General features: G+C 35.6%; 1 protein-coding gene across 5 annotated transcripts in view; it reads right to left on the bottom strand.

Moving 5' to 3' along the window:
• Nucleotides 1-21673, bottom strand: part of LOC100009591 (sodium channel protein type 1 subunit alpha) — a 161377-nt gene that overhangs the window by 39933 nt on the left and 99771 nt on the right. For 3 of the 5 annotated variants that reach the window (XM_051848547.2, XM_070070737.1, XM_051848546.2), the window contains 13 exons: nucleotides 19817-19907; nucleotides 18143-18271; nucleotides 16351-16442; nucleotides 14892-15161; nucleotides 10792-10855; nucleotides 9598-9739; nucleotides 8748-8954; nucleotides 7028-7312; nucleotides 5715-6095; nucleotides 4354-4486; nucleotides 3022-3260; nucleotides 1656-1829; nucleotides 100-456 (listed from right to left, as the gene is read on the bottom strand). In XM_051848547.2, the coding sequence (XP_051704507.1) occupies nucleotides 100-456; nucleotides 1656-1829; nucleotides 3022-3260; nucleotides 4354-4486; nucleotides 5715-6095; nucleotides 7028-7312; nucleotides 8748-8954; nucleotides 9598-9739; nucleotides 10792-10855; nucleotides 14892-15161; nucleotides 16351-16442; nucleotides 18143-18271; nucleotides 19817-19907 (2564 nt within the window). The remainder of the gene's footprint in view (nucleotides 1-99; nucleotides 457-1655; nucleotides 1830-3021; nucleotides 3261-4353; nucleotides 4487-5714; nucleotides 6096-7027; nucleotides 7313-8747; nucleotides 8955-9597; nucleotides 9740-10791; nucleotides 10856-14891; nucleotides 15162-16350; nucleotides 16443-18142; nucleotides 18272-19816; nucleotides 19908-21673) is intronic. The other 2 variants (XM_051848548.2, XM_070070738.1) reach the window with 2 other exon arrangements.

The following is a 21673-nucleotide window of genomic DNA, read 5'->3' as shown; positions in this document are numbered from 1 at the left end:
TTTAAAAACAATATTCACAAGGTGGATTTGGACAAAATGGTCACCATTCTGTTATGCTCTTTACATATTTCTGAATACATATCTTAAGTGCATACATACCACTAGGTTTCCAATCACCATGACCATCATGAAGACAGTAAGGCACATGGCTTGACCAGCAACCTCCATACAGTCCCACATGGTCTCTATCCACTCTCCACACAGCACACGGAACACGATCAGGAAGGAGTGGAAGAAGTCATTCATGTGCCAGCGGGGGAGTTTGCAGTCACTGGCAATTTTGCATACACAATCTTTGTAGCTTTTGCCAAAGAGTTGCATGCCAACCACAGCAAAGATGAAGACTATTATGGCCAACACCAGGGTTAGATTTCCCAGAGCTCCCACTGAATTGCCGATGATCTTTATTAGCATATTTAATGTTGGCCAAGATTTTGCCAACTTGAAAACTCGGAGCTGGAAAACAAAATAATTAATATATATATTATGGTCATTAATTGTATTAAGATTTGCCAAGAAGTGATGACCAAAACTGAGTTTCTTGGGGCCAGTGCTGTGGCATAATATGGTAAGCCTCTGCCTGCAGTGTCTGCATCCCATAGGGGCACCAGTTCAGGTCCTGGCCACTCTACTTCTGATCCAGCTCTCTGCTTATAGGTTGGAAAAGCAGTGGAAGTGCTTGGGCCCCCATGTGGGAGGCCTGGAAGAAGCTCCTGGCTTCTAGCTTTGGATGGGCCTACCTCTGCCATTGTGGCCATTTGGGGAGTGAAGTAGCAGATGGAAGACCTTTTTCTCTGTCTCTCCCTCTCTCTGTCTGTAACTCTGCCTCTCAAATAAGTAAATAGATCTTTAAAAAAATTGAATTTCTTATAATAACTTCCCTGATCTCACCCTCTTAAGTTCATGACTATTTTTGGATCCCCTAGGAAGAATTTATATTTTTTTCCGTATGTAATCATGTAGATACTTTTCTTTGGTAGTAAGTTTTAAATGATTATTTAGGATTTAGTTATTCTTTATTTATTTTATAAAGGGAATCTAAGGTGTTTTAAGGTAATATTAGATGTCAATCTGAATGATCTCTGCTGTAAGACATTCATTTGTTAATAGCATGCAAAGTAACATATTGATCCCTGACATGTATTTATTAACATTTCTTTGGGACAGTCAGGATGTACCTACATTAAAATATTGGAATATTTTCTTTGACTCTATAGAACTTTCCTTGATTTCCTTGATATGAATTAATGTGCATGTTTTGTAATTCAATAAGCTTTCTTTTCTTTAATATCTGAAGATATACATTTTCCAGAAGCAGAATTAGAAAAAGTTTTTGCATGTACATCTTGTTTCTGTCATATACTGTTATTTATATTTTCAAGTTACTATTAAATGATGGTATATTTTATTGAAATAATTTCTTATATTAATCTGAAAATATCAACTGCAATAGTCCATAGAAACAATAATTAGAATGGTAACTGAATAATATAAAATTAATATGACAACACTCTTTGGAATAAAGGTTAATTGGGAATTTTGTTTCCATTATAGAAACATACTTAGACAATACAATGTTACCAAAAAAGTAAAGTGCAAATGACAGTACTATGTAAGAACCTGGATTGTTGGAAAGGTTTTGTTTTGTTTTTTACCAGTCGGAATGAACGGAGCACTGATAATCCTTCCACATTTGCGAGGCCAAGTTCTACCAGACTAAGGGTCACAATAAAACCATCAAAGATATTCCAGCCTTCTTGGAAATAATAATAAGGATCCATGGCAATAATTTTCAGAAACATTTCTGCTGTGAAGATCCCAGTGAAAACCTAAGATCAAAACAAAATTACTCTAATTTCATCAATGATAAAGTATAAATATGATATATTACTCTTTGAACAAAAGTTTTTTGCTGCTTTTCCAACAATGATTTTATTAACAACTTAAATTTGTAAGTTGTTGTTGATGAAAGACTCATAAATATTATTTCATTTTACCCTCAGAGAAGCTTTAATAAGTAGATTTGTTAAAATAATTACTTTGTAGATGAGAAAATCAAGCTCTTCAGATGAGTAAAATGCTCTACCCAATATCATCCAACTAGAATGCCAAAACGGGGATTTGCACACATATATACTTTTTATTACACATGTATTCTTTCTATTATATACCATTACCTTTTCCTTCAGACTTCATACAACACACAAACTGGCAAGATTTTGTCCATGGTTAGTTTTTTCTCTCTTTAAGCCTATTCCTATTTCCTTCAAATCATTTAGTTGTTTTCATGCTTGTGTATTGGAACTCGTGCATTGGTATCAGCATGGATTTGATACACAGACTAGATGGATCAAACAATATATTTATATAACAAATATATACTTTTTAGATAATAGAAGCAGAAAAGCTAGAAATGTTTTTGAATTTTTATTTCGTGCAAAGAACCTGACTATGGAGGATAAAAAGATCCACAATTTTGGCTCAGGTATTGAGGTTCCTGCAATCCCCATGGAAGATCCAGATTGAGTTCTCAGCTTCTAGTTTTGGTCTGGTCCACTACTGGCTATTCCAAACATTTGCAGAGTGAACCAGCAGATGGAAGGGTATGAGTGCTATCTCTCCCTAACAATCAAATAAACTTAACAAATAACAAATAATTTTTTTAAAGCCCATGCTTTTATTTTAGTCTTCTGTAGCAAGGGTACTTGTGATGAAACCATTTCAAAATATGTGTCCTAAGCTGAACTACTTCTTCATTTTGAAACACTTGTAAAAATCACTATTGACTTTCCAAGTAGTACTGTAGGCATATGCATACTATTTTTTCCCAAGTTTTTACATGAACAATAAGGGCTGTTATTTTTGGCAGGAGGTACGGTATAGCTTGTTGGACATAATTCACATTTTGGGGGGTTAAGAGGTGGGAAGAACGATTGAAATAATGGCGTACCCTATACAACGAAAACAGTCTCACAAACAGAAAACTTGAAGGCTGAACACATTTACCTTCTATATGCTTACCAAGTTTCCTACTGCAAGCACATTATTGAAATGTTCTGTCATTGGATAGTGCTCCATGGCCATGAAAAGAGTGTTTAAGACAATGCAGATGGTGATGGCCAGGTCAACAAATGGGTCCATCACGACCAGGTTGACAATGTGTTTCACTTTTAACCAGTACGGAGAACAGTCCCATATTAAGAATATATTGGAAAATTTATACCAACATGGTGGGCATTTCTGCCTGGATTCTTCAAGCTCTAGATTTAAAAATATAAAAATAACCACCAAAAGACATATTTTATAAATACATTTAAAAAATTTATTTCTGATCTACTAGACTTATTTTTAGTAATCAACACATTTCCATTTGTTACTAAGTGAAGCTGATTTGCATTTGATAAAACAAACCAGCAAAGAAAACCACAGAGGCAGCCATTTGGCCTAGCCATTAAGCCACCTGTTAAGATTTCTGCCTCCTGTGTCTTAGTGCCTTAGTTCTAATCCTGGCTCCGCTCTACTCTCAGCTTTCTGGTAATGTGAACTATGAGAGGCTGAAGGTAATGACTCAAGTAGTTGGGTCCCTACCAGCCATGTGAGAGATCAGGATTGAGTTCCCAGGTCCTGGCTTCTGATTAGTCCTGTCCAAGCTGTTTCAGATAATTAGGGAATGAAGCAGTGGGTAGCACTGCCTCTCTGTCTCCTTCTCTCTCTGTCTCACGAATAAAATAAATTTAAAATAATCAAAGAATTTACTATAGACTCCCAAAGATATTTCATTAGCCATCCACATAGAGCAGCAGTAGCAAAGAATAGCTTTTTCTCTTATGCATTGATACCATGGCTCAGCACTTATTAAGTGAGTGGTCTCTTAAATGAAGTCTCAGTGAGAATGTGGTTTGAGATAATGCAGATACTGTCAGTAAGTCTGTGTTAGTGACTGGCTATGTTGTCAAACTAAGGTCAGAAGAGTTAGGGAAGGAACTGAGGGGAGCTAAGAATCATCTTCTTAAGAATATTTAGGATGCGGTAGATAGAGCTTATGCTGCTGAAGTTCTAAGCTAAACAGAACCGTATGACTAATACGATTAGAAGCCTCTAATAGAAATGCTTTGTTACACATTTTCAAAGAGTTTTCAAGTAGAATATTCTTTACAGACCCACGCCATTTAGTTTAAATAAATTTTCTAAAGCTGCTGGAATATGTTAATATAAATAATAACTTTAATAACATCTATTACTTTGTCACTAGAATGCATTGTTTTCAAATCATAAACAGAGATGTTTGTCTAAAATGAAATAATGTAGGCTTAGTAAAATAACTGGAATGGAAAAATAGAATTTGTTACAAACCTTCCACTGTATTTGTTAGGATGCTGGCTATGCTCATTGCTCTTTGCCTTTGGGAAGGATCTTCCAGAAAGTCCATGGAAACGTGGAAAGAACTTGACCTTCTCTTTCTCATTTCAGTTTCAGTGGTTGTTCCCTGTAAAGAAATTGCTAATGCATTAATGATTAACTTGAGCAATATGATAAGCAAAGAACCAAATGGTAGCACAGTGAGTTTCATGAAACACATGCACCATGCACTGTCATACTTAATTGGGGATGGCAGATATTGCTGACTTATTGTATCATTAACCTGGAATGTTCAAACTGTTAACCATTTAGTCTTCAGAAAAATGGTTTACTTTAACTCTCTGACTTCATAATTTTATGAAATATTTTTGATATAGTTAACAAGTCTCTCAGCAAGTACATGTAATAGTAATCCTTATTTCTGAGTGAAAAATATAAATCTGATAATTTAATTAGTCACAAAAGTGATCAAGGCTTTTGCTTTTTGAGAAGGTAGCCATTTATTTTTCAAGAAATACTAATGATTGAACACACTTAGCTGCCATCTCATTTTCTGGGTACCAAATGTGAACAGGCTTGACAACACAACTCATACGTTAAAGATAAAACATGCATGTTGCATGGACAACAGTTTCATCCAGGGTATCAAAGCAATAAGTCATCTAATTGTGACTTAATCATGCCTCATCATGCTGATATATTTCCAAGTGAGTGAACAATCTAAAAAGGCAGCATCTGTTTAGAAATTCCTCATCTGGGTGTACAAACATAAACATACCTTTGTATACAGACAATTATTTTATCTGTGTGTATTCATAATTTTCTTATGTCTCTTCATTTAGATTAGTTTTAAGAAGACCTATATCAGCATTGTTTTTAGTAAGACACAAATGAGTACTAGAAATTTTAAGCTAACAATGAAATTATCTATTTAAGCACAGTGTTTTCAAAAATCTAAACTAAAGCAGAGATATATTGAATAATCTGTTGGAAAGATTTATTATACACCCTTTACACTTAAACATAAGGATCATTTATTTAATTCTATACAAAGTCTTAGAGTATGTCCTGCTGTTTAAATTCCAAGTGGGTATATAGCAAATCCTCCAACTGGAGTCAGGAATTATTGTGCCTAATCTTTAGCATATTCAATACATAAATGCATTCAGGTTTGTGCAGGAGAGTGTGGAAGTTTTAAGTATTAGTTGGTTAGTCGCTTAAAGGTGTTACAAGATGCAGGTGCATTCACAGCTTGACCAACCAGGAATCATTCTCAAGAGTTCCATTCTGTAGAAACACTGGCTGGTGCAGCAAAAATGGGCCAGCCATGCCTAAACTATTTAAAACATCCTTACATTGTCATCAGTAGCTGGCTTATCTATTATCACCTCTGGCAGAAGCTGTCCAACAGGCGATGTAGGAACTGAAGGTCCACCAACCAAGGAAACCACACCATTGCAATCCACACTGCTGTGCATCTTCCCATTCGCTGGAAACACCGCCAACATCCGGGATGACCTACTGGTCTGACTGAGGTTACTGTTGCGGCGCTCTCCGTGACGTCGGGGCACAAACAAGGAGTCTCTCCGGCTTTCATTATCCTCAAAGGTGCTGTGTTCATCATCAGCAAAGTCGTTCTCAGAACCCACATCCTTTGCCCGTCCTCTGAAGCTGAATAGGCTTGTTCTGCTATTTCTCCTTGGAGAAAATAGGGAGCCACGGATGCTCAACAATGACTAAGAGTTTGAGAAAAGCAACAAAAAGTAAAACCACATTAACATGGCTCTTTTCAGTGTACTTCAGCTTTGCAATATTAAGTGAAAGAAATTTCAGCAGTCATAAAAGATTGTGGTTCATTCTTTTTGATAAACATTCTCATTCTATGTGCACTCAGATTGTTTGTTTTGTAAAAGATTTATAGCTCTTAAGATTAAGAAATGAGAAGTCAGATTGCAAGCTAACAATACTGCAAAACAAAATAAACCCTGACACACCCTTAATCAAGTTCAAAAGAAGCAACCCTGGTATACTGCTATGGACAACATAAACCTTCTTTGAACACTGGTGATAGACCTAAACAAGGCCACACTGTTTTCAATGCTCTTTCCTTTCAAGGAATTCACAAATTACTCTAGTTCATTATTCTCAAATCACTTCAATTATCATTCATTTCTTGCCTATAAGGCACAGTGTTTCTGTTTTTTTTTAAGAGCACAATGTTTATTAAACTTCAGACTTCTGAAATTCAGAGTGATGTGCTTTTCAACATGGTGTATCATAACTAATATTTTCAAAAGCAGGCATGATGGTTTATAAAGAAATCGTGGGAGATAAGCAAGGTAAAACCATAACAAGAGGACCTTATTGATCAGCTAGGTCCAGAGCCAATTTTTGTTAAAAGATCTGAGCATCAGAAAGATTAAATATCATTGGTTGCAAACAAGTACCATCAGGCAGTCTCAGAACAAAAATCCTGGTTTCTTGACTTTCATCTCAAGCCCATTTCAATTATTTTAAGATGTAGACTCACAAAAATCTACAATAAAATGTTCTTGTAACTATGTGGTGAGGGGATAGGTTTAACTATGATAAAAATGGTAGTCAATGCAGTTGATGAAAATTCATGGGTCCTTCCTAGTTTTCATCCATAAACTCAGCATAGCCATACCTGGTGTGGGGAAGAGTACCTCTTTTCATAGGTCAATCGGTTCCCTTCAATGGAGAAGCGAAAGCCTTTCCTTCTGATGCTGTCTTCAGATTCAGATTTCTGGAATTCGTCCTCATCTTTCTCTTCCCCACCAGACTGCTCCTTCTGTTTTCTTTTCTTCCTGCGATTTCTTCTTTCCTTTGCACTCTTGGAACTCAACTTGGAGGCTTCAGAGGAGCTATCCGAGAGTCTGCCTGCTGCACTGGGCTCTCTGGAATGCTCTGAGGCCGTGGTAGCTGCTGCCTGCTACATTGAGGAAAAGCAGCTTCAGCTTGGCAGTGGCTGGCTTAACTATTATCTTTCACTAAAACAATGCAAGCATTTGCATGGCATTTAGGAAATACATTTAGCTGACAGAAGCTGGTAGGAGATGCTCATACAGAAGATGCTCTGCAAAAGTAAGGGGAGGGGGTTCTTTCCTAACAGAGGCTCTCAGAAATAATTTTGCTTTCCCCATAGTAACATTTATTATGTCTGTGTCATGCTTCACAGACCACAGATTAAAAAGTATCCACTGGGCATTGACAAGAACATAAATTCTTATTACTTTCTGAGATTTGATTTTCTCTAAAAATTGGTATTTAATTAACATTGCTTTTTTTTCTCTAAAAAAGAAACTGGAGCATAGATGAAAAGCTGACAAGTTACTTGAGGTCATAGCCAGAGGTAAGGAAGTGAGATGAAAACCTGAAGTCCTCAAATTTGTCGATGGTTCACAATCCCTTCCTCATCTTTCCATGATATTCTCTCTATCCAGTAGAACAGGGGACCAATAGTTTCCTGCTAAGGAAGACAACCTGCCCAATTCTCCAAAAACTGCCTCCACCATTTTTAATTATGCACTGGTTCTTACTGGCCATGTGGGTAAGGAATAAAACAATGCTCTTTGATTACAGCTTGTACTGGTACTAAGTTGGCATGTTTTAATGATTATCATTGCTCCCCACATACCCAAATTTCCAAAGCAACTTCATTTGTTTGTATTTAGTAAAGACAATGAGTTTGTATGCTAAAAAGGAAGAGTTATGGAAAAATAGGAGTAGTAGGAGGGCTTTTTACAATTTTTTTGTGCTGTGAGCAGTGACGTTTCACTATAAGAACAAGAAATCCCTCTTGGACATCCTGATCTGCATAAGATTCACGATGTTCATATACATATTGGATACCACTGTATCAGAAAACATTATTTGATTACTTCCTTATAATGACAGGTAAGCAATCACAATAAAGGCCAACATATTTTTGGTTAAAGGAAGAATGAGACTATTTATAAGAACCAGATGAACATTTTTGTGTATAATAAACAATGCATCTTTTAAACAGTAAAAATCATTTCCTTAGGATCTTCTTCTAATGCCAATATACTCAGAGGTTTTTCACCTGAGCAGACCCCAAAAATCATGTTTTATCTTTAATTCTGATAATCTTAAAAAGATTAAAATACCAGGAAAGTTTTTATTTTGTGGTTACTATTATAAAGATGATAATTCAATAGTATCCTTAAATGAAACTAAACAAAATAAAAATACAGAAATCCTTAATACTTTTCCATATCACCAGTTTTCTTAGGTTTTGTCACATACTTATGTCTCTCACTTTCTCTCCAGTATTTTAGTAACAATCAAAACAATAGAAAAGTTTGGCACTGTGAAACAGGGCATCCTTGATTTGATGAATTTACCTGAGCTGCCTCTTGTTGCTTTTTTAACTGTTCAAGCATCTGCTGAAACTCAGCTTCTTTCTGCTCAGCCTCTTCCAGTGTTGCCTGATTCTGCTCCTCATAGGCCATGGCCACCACAGCCAGGATCAGGTTTATCAGGTAGAATGAGCCCAAGAAAATGACCAGCACAAAAAATATCATGTATGTTTTTCCAGCAGCACGTAATGTCTGTAAAAATGAAGATCAGAATTGCTTTTCAGTATTATTTCACTAACTGGTGGCTTAAACTCTCAACTTAGCCTAGTGTCTTGTAGAACTCTGATAGAAATAATAACATTGGTAACAACTTTCCCTGCCTCTTTCATAGACTGTTTCTTTAATTCAGTCTCTTCCTTTGCCCCAACTGAAATATTCATGCTCTGATTTCTTAAAGGGAATTCTTGGATTCACTAAGAATGAAACAGAGTCGATAAAATACCACAAAGACCTCAGTCAAAGAGGTGATGTTCGGTGACCATGTTGGCAAAACTCACAGTTATCTTTCTACATCTGCATCTGCTCTTTCATTTTTACCACCACCCACCTGAGAAAGCATACTTGAGGGGTGAGACTGAGGGGAGATTGTTCTTTCATTTAGCCAGTCTGTGTCTGAGAAGGGTAGTGAAGTGGATTTGCCTCAGGGATCAAATGGAAAGAATGTCATCACTCTACTTAATATGGGTTATCATCAATAGCATAGGGGAGCTCACGTCTCTGGATTTCAACTTCTGTTCTTTTCATTATGTTGTGCTGAGGTTTGGATTTCACAGCTCACTTTGTAATGCTTATAGACTTCTACTTAAATATTGTATGTGTCTCCTCAGAATCTTACCAGCTGGTAAAGATTTTCCCAAAAGTCCTGAGTCATCAGTCGAAACAAGGATAAAAAAGCCCAGCTGAAGGTATCAAAACTTGTGTAGCCATAATTGGGGTTTCTACCAGCTTTTACACACATGTAGCCTTCTGGACATTGGCTGTAAATGAGGAAAAGAAAAGATTACAAGACATTCAGTTGTCTTTCTCTTCCGATAGTATCCTACACTTATCACATTATCTAGCCAGGAAGGTTTGCCATTTCAAAAGAAGAAAGTAACATAAATAGTAACTAACACATTTTTTGACATTTGATATAATTATTTTATTGGCCATGTGGTGTCATCATTGAAATGTGGCACAGAATTTCTAATAACATTTCAAAATACTGTTTTCTATTGACAATTAGCATTTCAAAGTATCTCCATTTATTTTTTTCTGCTCTGGAGTCTCCAGAATTAAGTCATTCCCCCATATACTTGCCTAAAAGAAAGAGCAGTATATTTAAAATCATTTTGTCTCATTGTATAAAACATCAATGCTTACCTAATATTTAAAATGTTCATTTAAAATATTCATGAAAATACATAGTAAAAGATAATACATATTTTATTAAATTTTGAAGACCTCTCATAATCTCATACTTACAAATTACCTTTATTACAGAAAATTAATATGAATAATTAGTTGGCTATCATCTATCAGTTTCTACAAAGAGAGAAAAGATACAGATACAGCACATTTAAAAAAATTGTAGAAAATAAAGATAACTGCATTTGCGGCTGGCATTGTGATGTAGCAGGTAAAGCCACCACCTATGACTCTGGCATCCTATATGGGCAACAATTCATGGCCCAGTTGCTCCAATTCCAATCCAGCTCCCTGCTAATGGCCTAGGAAAGACCATCCATGTGGAAGACCAGGAAGAAGCTCCTGGCTCCTGGCTTCAGCCTGGCCCAGTGCTGGCTGTTACAATCATCTAGGGAGTGAACCAGTGGATGGAAGATCTTTCTCTGTCTCTCCCATTCTCTCTGTAATTCTGACTTTCAAAATAAATAAATAAACTTTAAAAATAAAGATAAATGCATTTGATGCAAATATTTTGAAATTCATGCATTTTTTATAACACACATTTCTCTGAACTTTTTGCAAACTCCTAATTAAGTGTCTATATACACACAAATACACAAACACATACAAATTGTTGGCTTACCCTGCGTCAGAGCTATTTCCACATAGTAATGCATCCAAAACACCCTCCAGGAAATAATGATATCCTATTTAAAAAGAGAAAGCCATAAGATAACATCTTGCACTGTTAAGAGTTCTGAAATGAGAACATTCTGAATGTCTGGTCCTACTTATAGATTCATTGAGCAATTTTAGATCTTTTATTTAATTCATATAATTCTTTTACTTAATTCATTCAAACAAACAAGTGTTTCTTCCTTCTCCCAATGCTATTTATTATATTAAGGGGATTAGAAATAGTGCAAATTATTTACTCACTACCAAGGTAAAATAAGTGATGGTTACAGTACTAAGATAACATTTTAAAAAGAAATCAGTATTTTCCCACCAACCTGATGAATTAAAAAATTTCATTCAACTCTCTCTCTCTCTCTTCCTCTCCGTTTCCTGACCTCTGTCTCTGTCTCTGTCTCTGTCTCTCTCTCTCTTATGCTCTCCTTCTCCCTCTTTTCCTTCTTTGCTCCTTCCCTCCAGTCTGTTAAGTTTCCCCCAATAAACTCTTTCCCTTACTCTGGTGTTTGGTGTGTTTTGTGGCGGCCTTACGTTGGTGCCGTGACTCAGATCCAGGCTCCCCCAGTGACTTTGCTCTCCCTTTGGGGATCTCTGAGCTGCTCTGGGGTCCTGGATTTCTGCCAGTCACGAAACACACCCTTGGAACACCTTCCACAGCACTGACGAACACTCCGTGATCTCCATCCCCACACCGACCTTCCAAATTCTGAGTGTCTGTTTAAGTGTTTACAGGAGGTGATAATGGAACAAACCAAGGCATTCAGCAACCAGGCAGTCAACCAAATACTGCTACAGGGATATACTCAGCTCTCTACCCATGAGATAGCTGCTTGAGACAATGCCCCATGCCAGCGAAGAGTACCTCCTGGCCCCATGTCAGCAGGAAGTAGCTCTAAAGACAGATCATTGTCCCTCTACCCGTCCTGGACTTTTGGGACTAATCCTGCTTTTACAATTCCTGCTTTATAAAAAACATAAGGGGTGAATGTTAGTAAAATGGTGCAGTCTTATCTATGGCGTGATCTACACCCTGACACCATCCAAGGCTCTAGCCCCCCCCCCCCCCATTGCAGGGAGCTATCTGGCCCAACCACCAGTGTCAGCCCCACCCCCATCCTAATGGGGTTCCCCTCCTACTTCCCTGTTTGCCCCCCAGGGCAAAGTTTTAAAGGGACCTGTTCCTGAACACATGGCTCTCACACTTTTCTCTCTCTCTCTCTCTCTCTCTCTCTCCTTTTTCTCTCCATCTCCTGACCTCTGTCTCTATCTCTCTCCCTTATGCTCTGCTTCTTCCTCTTTTCCTTCTTTGCCCCTTCCCTCCAGTCTGTCAAGTTTCCCCCAATAAACTCTTTCCTTTAAGAAAAATTCATTCAGTAAAAATAGGTGATAAGAACAGAGATTTCTTTGCTTTCTCAAAATAGTCACATATTTCAAAATGAAAGGTTTATATATTTTCTGGTCTGCTACATTTGAACTCCATAAAATTTCTAAAATTAGTCATAATTTATATTCTATACACTTTGAGAATATAATATAGTCAGCTTACAGTGAAAGACACATAAATCATATCAACTATGAAAATAAAAGAGATTTTAAAATCTTAAATACCAAAGCTGAAATAATTACTAATTGGTAAACATTATACTATCTCAAAGGTTTCTGTTTCTGAGAAACTCCTAGACTTATTTTTTAAATTCATTTATTTATTTGAGAGAAAGAGAGACAGGGGTAGACAAATAGAGATATTCCATCCACTGATTTGCTCCTGACACTGTTGGATCAAGCTGAATCCAGGAAATCAGAATACAACCTAGGTCCCACACATGGTTGGCAGAGGCCCAAGTTCTTGAGCCAGCATCTGCTGGCTCTCAGGGTGTGCAATACAGGAAACTGGAATCAAGAGCAGAGCTGGGACTAAGGGGTGTCCTAACCACTGCACCAAACCACTATGCAAACTCCTGCCTCTCCGTGGTTTCTTCAAATGTCCTGTGGCAGTGTCAATTTTCTTTGCATTTTTCCTTCATATTTCCTCTTTCCTTTCCACTGAGGATTGGCATAAGTAAGAATTCACCCTTCACTATGTGCAAATACATACATTGTCATCACACTCATTTACTTATATTGTAATTATTTGCTTATAAATATTATTCCTCCTTGAAAGTCACAAGCATCAATTACTCCTATTTTACTAGTGTTTGAAACCTGGTAGCCTTTCAATAAAGTGCACTGAATGACCGAGCAAATGGATGACAAAACAAACAAATAAAACTCATGAGATTAACTAATATGCTGGAATAGATAAGGAAAAATATTTCTTGGGTGTTACATGTTTATTCCATGCATTGTTTTGTAAAAACCACACAGAACCACTTAAGGGCACATATCATTTTATTTCTAAATATGCTGATTTCCTTGAAATAGAAAAATTGACAGGGTTTCTTAATTTGCAGTTAAAAAGTAAAAGGACTATAATTTCTTTTTGATGGTTCATAATTATAAATGAAGATTTGTCCATTAAATTCAATAATGTAAGACTCTTGACCTGAAGAAAACACAAATTTCCAGTCATAAAAATTTTTAAAATTTTAATGAATTTAATTTTCTGTCACTTTCAAAGACCAATCATTTTGCTTATATTTACATTTGGTTGAAAATAACCTTTTTCAACAAATGGGATATTATTAGGGGAAATTGTTGTGATTGTAAATACAAACAAACCCCAGATTTCAGGAGTTGGTGACAGCAGTGGGCTTATGGTATCCTATGCAGCGAGTAGGGGATATCCATGCATTGCTCTAACACTTGCTATTCTTAATCAAAGGCACTTTTCTTTATTTAGAGATTTACAACTGTTGTAAACTATTTGTTAGCATATCTAAATATTATGGAAGAGTGAATCTGTACTAATATAAGGTACATTCCTGATCTATAACTATAGAAAGACATTGATAGTTCCTTAATTTTTTATCATGCTTTCATTACTTTAGTTATCAAAATAATAGTAATTTTTTATGATTAACCTTACTTGTCCTACACAGTCACTGAAGTTTTTTCATTTCTTTTTCAAAGTATTGCTCATCACTTTAAAATAACAAAGACATAGCACATAGACATTCAAGCACATCGAGAGCCTAAGTTTTTTGTGTTCATTATTTTTCCTTTAAAAGGATGTTTTTTCCCATGAATCATGTTCTAATTCTTCCTGCTTTTGAAATATTGCTACTAGCAGATATTAATATTAAAGAAAACAGGAAAAATATTATTTGTATTGACACTTAAAGAGAGGCTATTAAGATAATGATTTTTCCACCATTTTAGACTCTTTAAATGTTTGACTATTTTTGTAAACTCTTGAATTTAAGATAAACTGATTCCCATAACCTTTCTGATTTATCTGAGCATTTCTACTACTCTATCCTAAATCTTAATTGACTGTAAATTTTGACCTTTGATGTCATACTACTTTCCAAATATAAGAATAATATATATCTTTAGATCTCACTTGAGTTCCATAAAATAACATAATAATCTAAACCAGAACATCCTGAAGCATATGTTATCATCGCTGTTTTCCTCAACAGCCTGTACAGTTTCTAGTACTTTGTAAAAGTACTTTAGAACATAAAGGAAATTTCATACATTTCATCTGCTTTGATAACAACAATTATTATAGGAAGAATGTACAGCAACAAAAGAGCTTAGAAAAATTCTTATTGGATGAATTCACCTGCCTACCAAGTGAAGCAAGAGAAAGTGGTATTCAGGAATCAAAATTAGAATAATTATCACTAAAATAATTAAGTGTGTATGTTAACCAACAATGACGTAAATAACAAAATTCTTTAAAAATAGTCACATATAAATGATCTATATTTAAATTCTAGGGGAAAGAAACACCAAGTAAAAGGTAATTTTAAGTATTTTTAAATGGTTTGATTAGGTCATTTTCCAAGAAATCACCATCTGTTAGATGATTATTTTTAGTTTTCTGATTCCTAGATAGACAGCAGGTCAACAATGAAATGAATAGACATATATAACAATTCTTACTTGTATCTTGAATGTATGATTTCCAGTCAAACTCAAAGACAGTTTCATTGACAATTGTGCCATTGTTATCCACAGTAATATTCTTCTCTATACTATGTTCCTCCAGGGAAGCATTGGTGGGAGGCCACTGTATACACTTATTCCTCAGGTTGCCCATGAATAGCTGCAGCCCTATTAGAGCAAACACGCTCAGACAGAACACAGTCAGGATCATGACATCCGAGAGCTTCTTCACCGACTGGATCAGGGCCCCCACGATGGTCTTCAGTCCTGAAGGAAAGAAATCTATTACTATGAAGACTTAACATATCAGAAAAAAAGAGCTCTGCACAATTTTCTTAAAAACATAGACTCCACTGTTAAACCCCCAAATTTTTGCAATGCTAGTGCAAAAGCAACCCTTCACAGAAGGCTAGGGCTTACAAAGATGATGATCCAAACAATAAGACAAAAATCCAAGTATCCCATTTTGTGCACAGAAAATAATGAGAAGTTCAGGGTGTACACAGAGCTTATATTAGAAAAAATGGTTTGACTTTCCACTTAAAAAAAGATTTATTTATTTGTTAATCAGAGCTACAGAGAGTGAGGGAGAGACAGAGAGGGACAAACAGAGAAAAAGAGAGAGCGAGAGCTTTCAACAGCTGGTCCATCCCCAAGATGGCTACAATGGCCAGGACTGAGTTAGGCCAAAGCAATGATCCAGAAGCTTCTTTCTGGTCTCCTGTGTGGATGCAGGGGCCAAATACTCGGGCCATCTTCTGCTGATTTTTCCAGGCCATTAGCAGGAAGCTAGATTGGAAATGGAGCAGCTAGGACAAGAACTAGCACCCATTTGGGATGCCAGCATCGCAGGTAGGAAATTTACCCACAGCACCACAATGCCAGCTCCTGTATTTCCACTTTTTGTAATTGAAGCTTGCTCTACATTTTCATTAGGATCAGTTGTTAGTTTTGTAACAAATTACCTTAATAAATATTTTTAAGTCTTGCTATACAATTAGGACAGTTTGGCTATAAAGCCAGAGGTGGTTTAGAGTATAATTATACTTTAAGATATACTTCATGCACTCTTATGAAGTTATACTGTTTTTCGTTATCTTGTTCCCTTGTATTTTGTCAGCAAATGACTTACAAGATTTGCATTGTGTATACATAATCATCAATGGCTACAATTAATAATAAAACATAGATTGGTAGATTCAAAGGACAACAAAACCTTGGTAAAAGTGGCATGATAAAAAAAATGACAATGCTAAGAACAAATCACACAGAATGCTTTTTACAGAGTCTCCTGCAAAAAACTGTTAAATTCCAAGTTTTGTTGAGACAAAAATAATTTTCTGTGAAACACTTGTTTTAATGAATCTCAATTTTCTTTAATACTGAACATCAAAACAAAGAAAGTGACTCTAAAAAAACATGTTGAGACAGCTTAGGTATTTATCTGAGCTCTCACCTGGAATGACTGAAATTGTTTTCAATGCTCGGAGAACCCTGAATGTTCTCAACGCTGAGACATTGCCCAGGTCCACAAACTCTGTCACGTATCTGTAATGGGGGTTCACACACAAACACAGTAACAGAAAACAGAGAAAGAGCTGTTGGGACAAGGACCTTGTGCTTTCCACAAATCACATCTTACCTGGAACTATAGAAATAGTTTCCAAAGTTCTCAAGACTCTGTAAATGCGAACAGTTGAAAAACTGCCTAATTTTACAAATTCTGTAACATCCCTAGAGAATTAAATCACAATTATTATGCTGTTTGCTTGTGTATTTTGCAAAGTTCTCTTCAATTATTTTAAATGATTAATATTGTAAATGGCAAACAAGTAATTAGACGCCATCACACTGGCTTAATTCACTAATTTAAGGCCATTAACTAAATGTAAACTTCATAAAGTATACATCCCTGCTGCCATTTTTGAAAGCAATGTAATCAAAGTATTTACAAATAGTAAATACAAAGTATTTACTTTTTTTAAGTAAAAAGAAAATAAACATTGGTTATAGTTTTATTTATAGCTTTATTTAGAGTTTCAGTAGGAAAAAAAATGAAATCTCCCAATAGAAATTTAAGTATGAAAAGGCAAATTGCCCTTTATTCACAAGATAAGATTTTGCTCCCCCTACTTTTAAATGAAAGGTAAAATAAGGATATTACTTTATGGAGGGCCATTCCTGCCTTTTCCATCCCTGCTATTTTTATCTCAAGAAACAGAAGACCCAATATGTACTCTTTGAGCCGTGGCCAGAGTGCATGATGAAGGATGAGCTCATCTTATCCCATATGAAATGAGGACCAAATTGGCAGTGTCTGGAGACCTACATGTAACAGTGTCCCTCTCCTCCTCCTTTCTACCACAATAAACCTGCAAAAGGCTAGGAAAGTTTGCTCCTAAAGGGAGGATGAGGGCTAGTGGTGCTGGTCCACCTTCCTGCACACTCTGCTTTGCACCTGCTCTTGAATGGCATCCCATTATTTTTCTGGGTCTCTTCCTTGGTAATTTTAACACTACAAAAAGAATGGGAATGCAGAATTTGTTCATGTTACTGAGCATATAAGAATATGAGATAAAGCAAGAGGTTTATGTTCAGGTTAAGAAAGAGATGCAGAAAATGAAAAAGCAAAAGAACAGAGAAGATAGAAAAGAAGTCAGAAGAAAAATCGAAGCAGAGAATGTGCTTAAGTCTGAAAAATCAATCTGCTGATGAAATAAAAATTTAATATTAAAACACAATATAGAAAACATAATTTGTCAAATATATTCTCTTTTCCTGTTATTTTATTTGTCAAAGTCTTTTGATGTTAGCAGTTGTATATTTTCAATTATTTTATCAAATCAATAAAAGAGTATGTAGAATGTGTAGTATGGGTAAGCTCAGTGAAATTTGTGAGGCCTATGAAATTATTTGTGGCTATAATTAAAAAAACACTTTCAGAGATTTATTATAAATATATTTGTGCTGTTATACTGGACTGTGGGAATGTTGGAAGTACGAAATACATGAAATTTCCTGGCAGATATTTACATTATGTGAAAAGTGTAGTCTCAACTATTACAAGCCTTCATGAAACATGGAAATGCCATTTAGACCACCATTGTGCTAAACCAAAATCCATACCTTACATGGATAAATCACACAGAAATATTCTACAGTTAAAGCAACTCTGTTCTTTAAAAACATAAACACATATAGCAAACCAAACTATATTCTCCTTTGAAGTTTCAAAAGGAGATACTTACGCAAATGTGATGACAGTAAAATCAAGCCAGTTCCATGGATCCCGAAGGAAAGTAAAATCTTCTAAACAGAAACCCCTTGCAATAATTTTTATAAGTGATTCAAAAGTGTATATTCCTGTGAAGGTGTACCTGAAACAAGCATCCAGACATAACTGATTAGGCAATAGTTTCCCTTCGTAGCATATCAACTTCTTATCCTTAAGTCAGAGGGCCAGAAGAATACTAGAAAAAGAACTTGGGCAGGCTGATTTTATTCTTCTAGAAACAAAATATAGCCCTAAATTTAAATTCACCCTGACGCATGAAGAATTGGCTTTAAAGTACTGTAAGAGCAGTGTGAACTGCTCATGCCACTTAAACCTGTGCAGCGACTGTCTGAAATGTCTTGCACTTGACAAAAAAGAATGGAGCATCTTGAGAATTACCCAGCAAGTTCACAGGATTCAGTAGTTAGTCAGTAACAACACTGAAGAAATATAAAATGATTTTCTTTTAGAAAGCAAAGAAGAAAATCTAAATTTCAAAGATGCTTTAAGAAGAAGACAAGACAAATTGCAAGTGTTGTTCTCCCTTTCTGTGAGCTGGGTGAACTCACTTGGAAAAAAGATTGGATTAAAATCAAAGTGGTTATCTTCAAGTTATAAGAGGAGAAAATTTAATTTGGAATGATATCTTGTGATAATTCAGAAACTTAGATGTTTCCAAAGTTCAGATATTCTGTTCACAAGTTAAGGTCTAGAAAGTAGCAAAAAAATCACAGAAGCTGGAGTATTAGAAGACCTTTGGGGCCTCAAATATTAACTGCAGTATGTTAGTGAATTTTTGAATAAATTTTAGTTTTTTTTTTTCCTGAAACTTGTTTATTTCCTTATTGAATACAACCTAGAAATATCTGAGAAGGCAAGAGGCTCTTGGGGATACCTCTGTAGTTGTTAAAACAGTCAGCAGCACAGATTAATAGGAATTACATTATAAGCACTGTGACCAGGTATAGCAGTGATTAACAGAGTAGCCCCAGCTCTAGATACCACAGATTGGACCTCTCTGCCTGCACAGGTATCCCAAGAACAGAGAGCATCAATGCAGTTAGTAATGCATCTGCTTTTGGAAAGTGCTACCCAAACTCTTCAGTTAACCTTTAGTGTACTGAATCTTCAAGTTCTACAATCTCAAAATTTTAGATTTTATTTCAGCCAATTTTTTATGGTCATGTTTGAAGCTGATATAGACCTGACATGAAGTGGATATGCCTAGGAGAAATGAAAATTTTGTGAGATCAATTTTGCCTTCTCATGGAATGTGTAACTTTCCTTTTTCAACTTAGTAAATTCATCTGGAATTTAACTGGAGCCAACGTTTATCATATTGGCTCTGTTGTGCAATTGCTTTAACCATATTTACTATAGACGCTGTAGATCCTGAAGGAAAAGTGATGAAGGTGCAAGTATGATGTATTTCTGGTGACCACTATGTCCAGGTAAAAGAGAGAGATTAGATGTGACACCAGCAGGCTTTAGAACAATGAATATCATCATTGGGTCTAGAAATTGCTTTAATAAAAATGGTTTTCAGTTTTATTTTGAGGATAAGTTAAGACAGATTTTCAAAATCCAATGTATATTTATATATACATTCATATTTGCATATAATATTTAAACTATAAACTGAACTTACTCTACATTCTTTGTCCAGTCGGGAGGGTTACTCATAGTCATAAACACACAGTTCGTCAAAATGGTGCACATAATTAGCATGCTGAATAATGTAGACTATTGTTAAGGAACACACAAAATAACCAAACCCAAGTCTTTTATTAAATAAAGCTAAGAATGAAAAACCTGAGCTTCTATTCAGTAAGAACTTGGTGATAAATACATTGTGTACAAGTCATCTAATCCCTATATTTTATTTTCTCCACCTGTAAAATAACCTCACCTTCACAGAGAATTTGTTTAGATTAAATTAGATGGTGTATGATAAAGCATTATATCAGTGTAAGGTGTTGTTTTTCAGTTACTATTAAATCAGTATATTTACCTCCCAGAGAATTTTAATGGGAAGACAGTGTTTGAGTCACATTGAATGCACACTTTTTGTAGAGAAAGCAGTGACTTAAACTAATTAAGGTGACTGCAATAGTTAGTTATTGATCAAGGGCACATATGTGCAATATTGTAATGTCTTGAACACATGTTATCTAATATAAAAAATGTAGTTCAAAGTGCAGCATGGTGTGAAGTGTTGGGTTTCTCTATTCTCACAAATATTACACAAGTACACAGTGAATACTCGTGAAAGTTAATACTGTGAACATAATTAAAATTTGACATAGCAAAGTGACATAGGGCATGTCTTTCAGGCTCTCTGTATCACTGAACCTCCCTGTGTCTCTACCCACTTTTATATAATGAGGCAAATAATGTACAGATTTTGAAGTGCAAATTAAATGAGCTAATACACATGAACTATTTGGAACTGAACCTGCATATTAGTCAGTATGCTCTGTGTCAGCTGAAACAAATGAACAAGTCGTAAATAATTATGGAGCCGAAAAGGACCTTAAAAAACAACTGAACTTATCACTATATTTTAGAAATCAGAGATACAAGCTCTCAACTCCAGAGAGGTTAGATATCTTGGCCCAGGCCACAATATTTCCCGCTTCTATATCCAATATTCTTTCCCTGCAGTTTATTGCCAAAACAAAAACCTTCTTTATGTGAAAAAGAAAATTTCCATCATATGACCACATGATGGCACTAAGAATACAAACTAGGATAGGAAAAGTTGCAGAAATGTAAAATCTCTGCCTATACAATTTACAAAAATTTATGAGTGAAAGAGAGAAAATGAAAGAAACTTCCTATACACTGGCTCATTCTCCTCATGGCTATGATAGTCTGGGCTGGGCCAAGGCCTAAGTGGGAGCTGGGAATTCAATCCAAGTTTCCCACATGGGTGGCAAGAACCCAATCATTTAAGCCACCACTGCTGCTTCCCATGACCCCACTAATAGGAGCCAGAGGCAGGTACTGAATTGGGATTCTCAGATAGGATGCAGGCATCCAGATCTATAGGCCAAATACCTACCCTAAACATATGTACAATTTGTATGTTTCTAATTTTTAAATTTTAATATTGACATATTTATATTACTAAGCATCTCTTGCTATTTATTTTTTTAAATACCTTTTAAATTTTAGAGTCTTATTTTTTTTAAAAAAAAGTAGGATGGGCTTATGAAAATTATAAAGTATAATAGTATTTTTTTCTTTATATGAGTCTTCTAATCAGAGGAAGAACTTAGGTGCAAATGCCCTGTTAGCACCAATGGGAATCAAAAGCCAAATATTCCTTAAGGTCACTTGGGAATACAGTTTCAGTTTCTTTTGTTAACTTCCAGAATCTTTACTAAGTAATCAGTTTTGCATGACATAGTCATAACTCAAAAGACTTAAATTTGAAATTCAGCCAATGTTTTCACAAAAATTAATAGGAAATGTCAGAATTAAGTAAGTACTAACCAGTTTT

This window comes from Oryctolagus cuniculus, chromosome 3, assembly GCF_964237555.1.
Source record: "Oryctolagus cuniculus chromosome 3, mOryCun1.1, whole genome shotgun sequence".
In the NCBI taxonomy this organism is placed as follows: domain Eukaryota; kingdom Metazoa; phylum Chordata; class Mammalia; order Lagomorpha; family Leporidae; genus Oryctolagus; species Oryctolagus cuniculus.
Note: the sequence above shows the minus strand (reverse complement) of the source record. Positions and strands in the feature narration are given on the sequence as shown.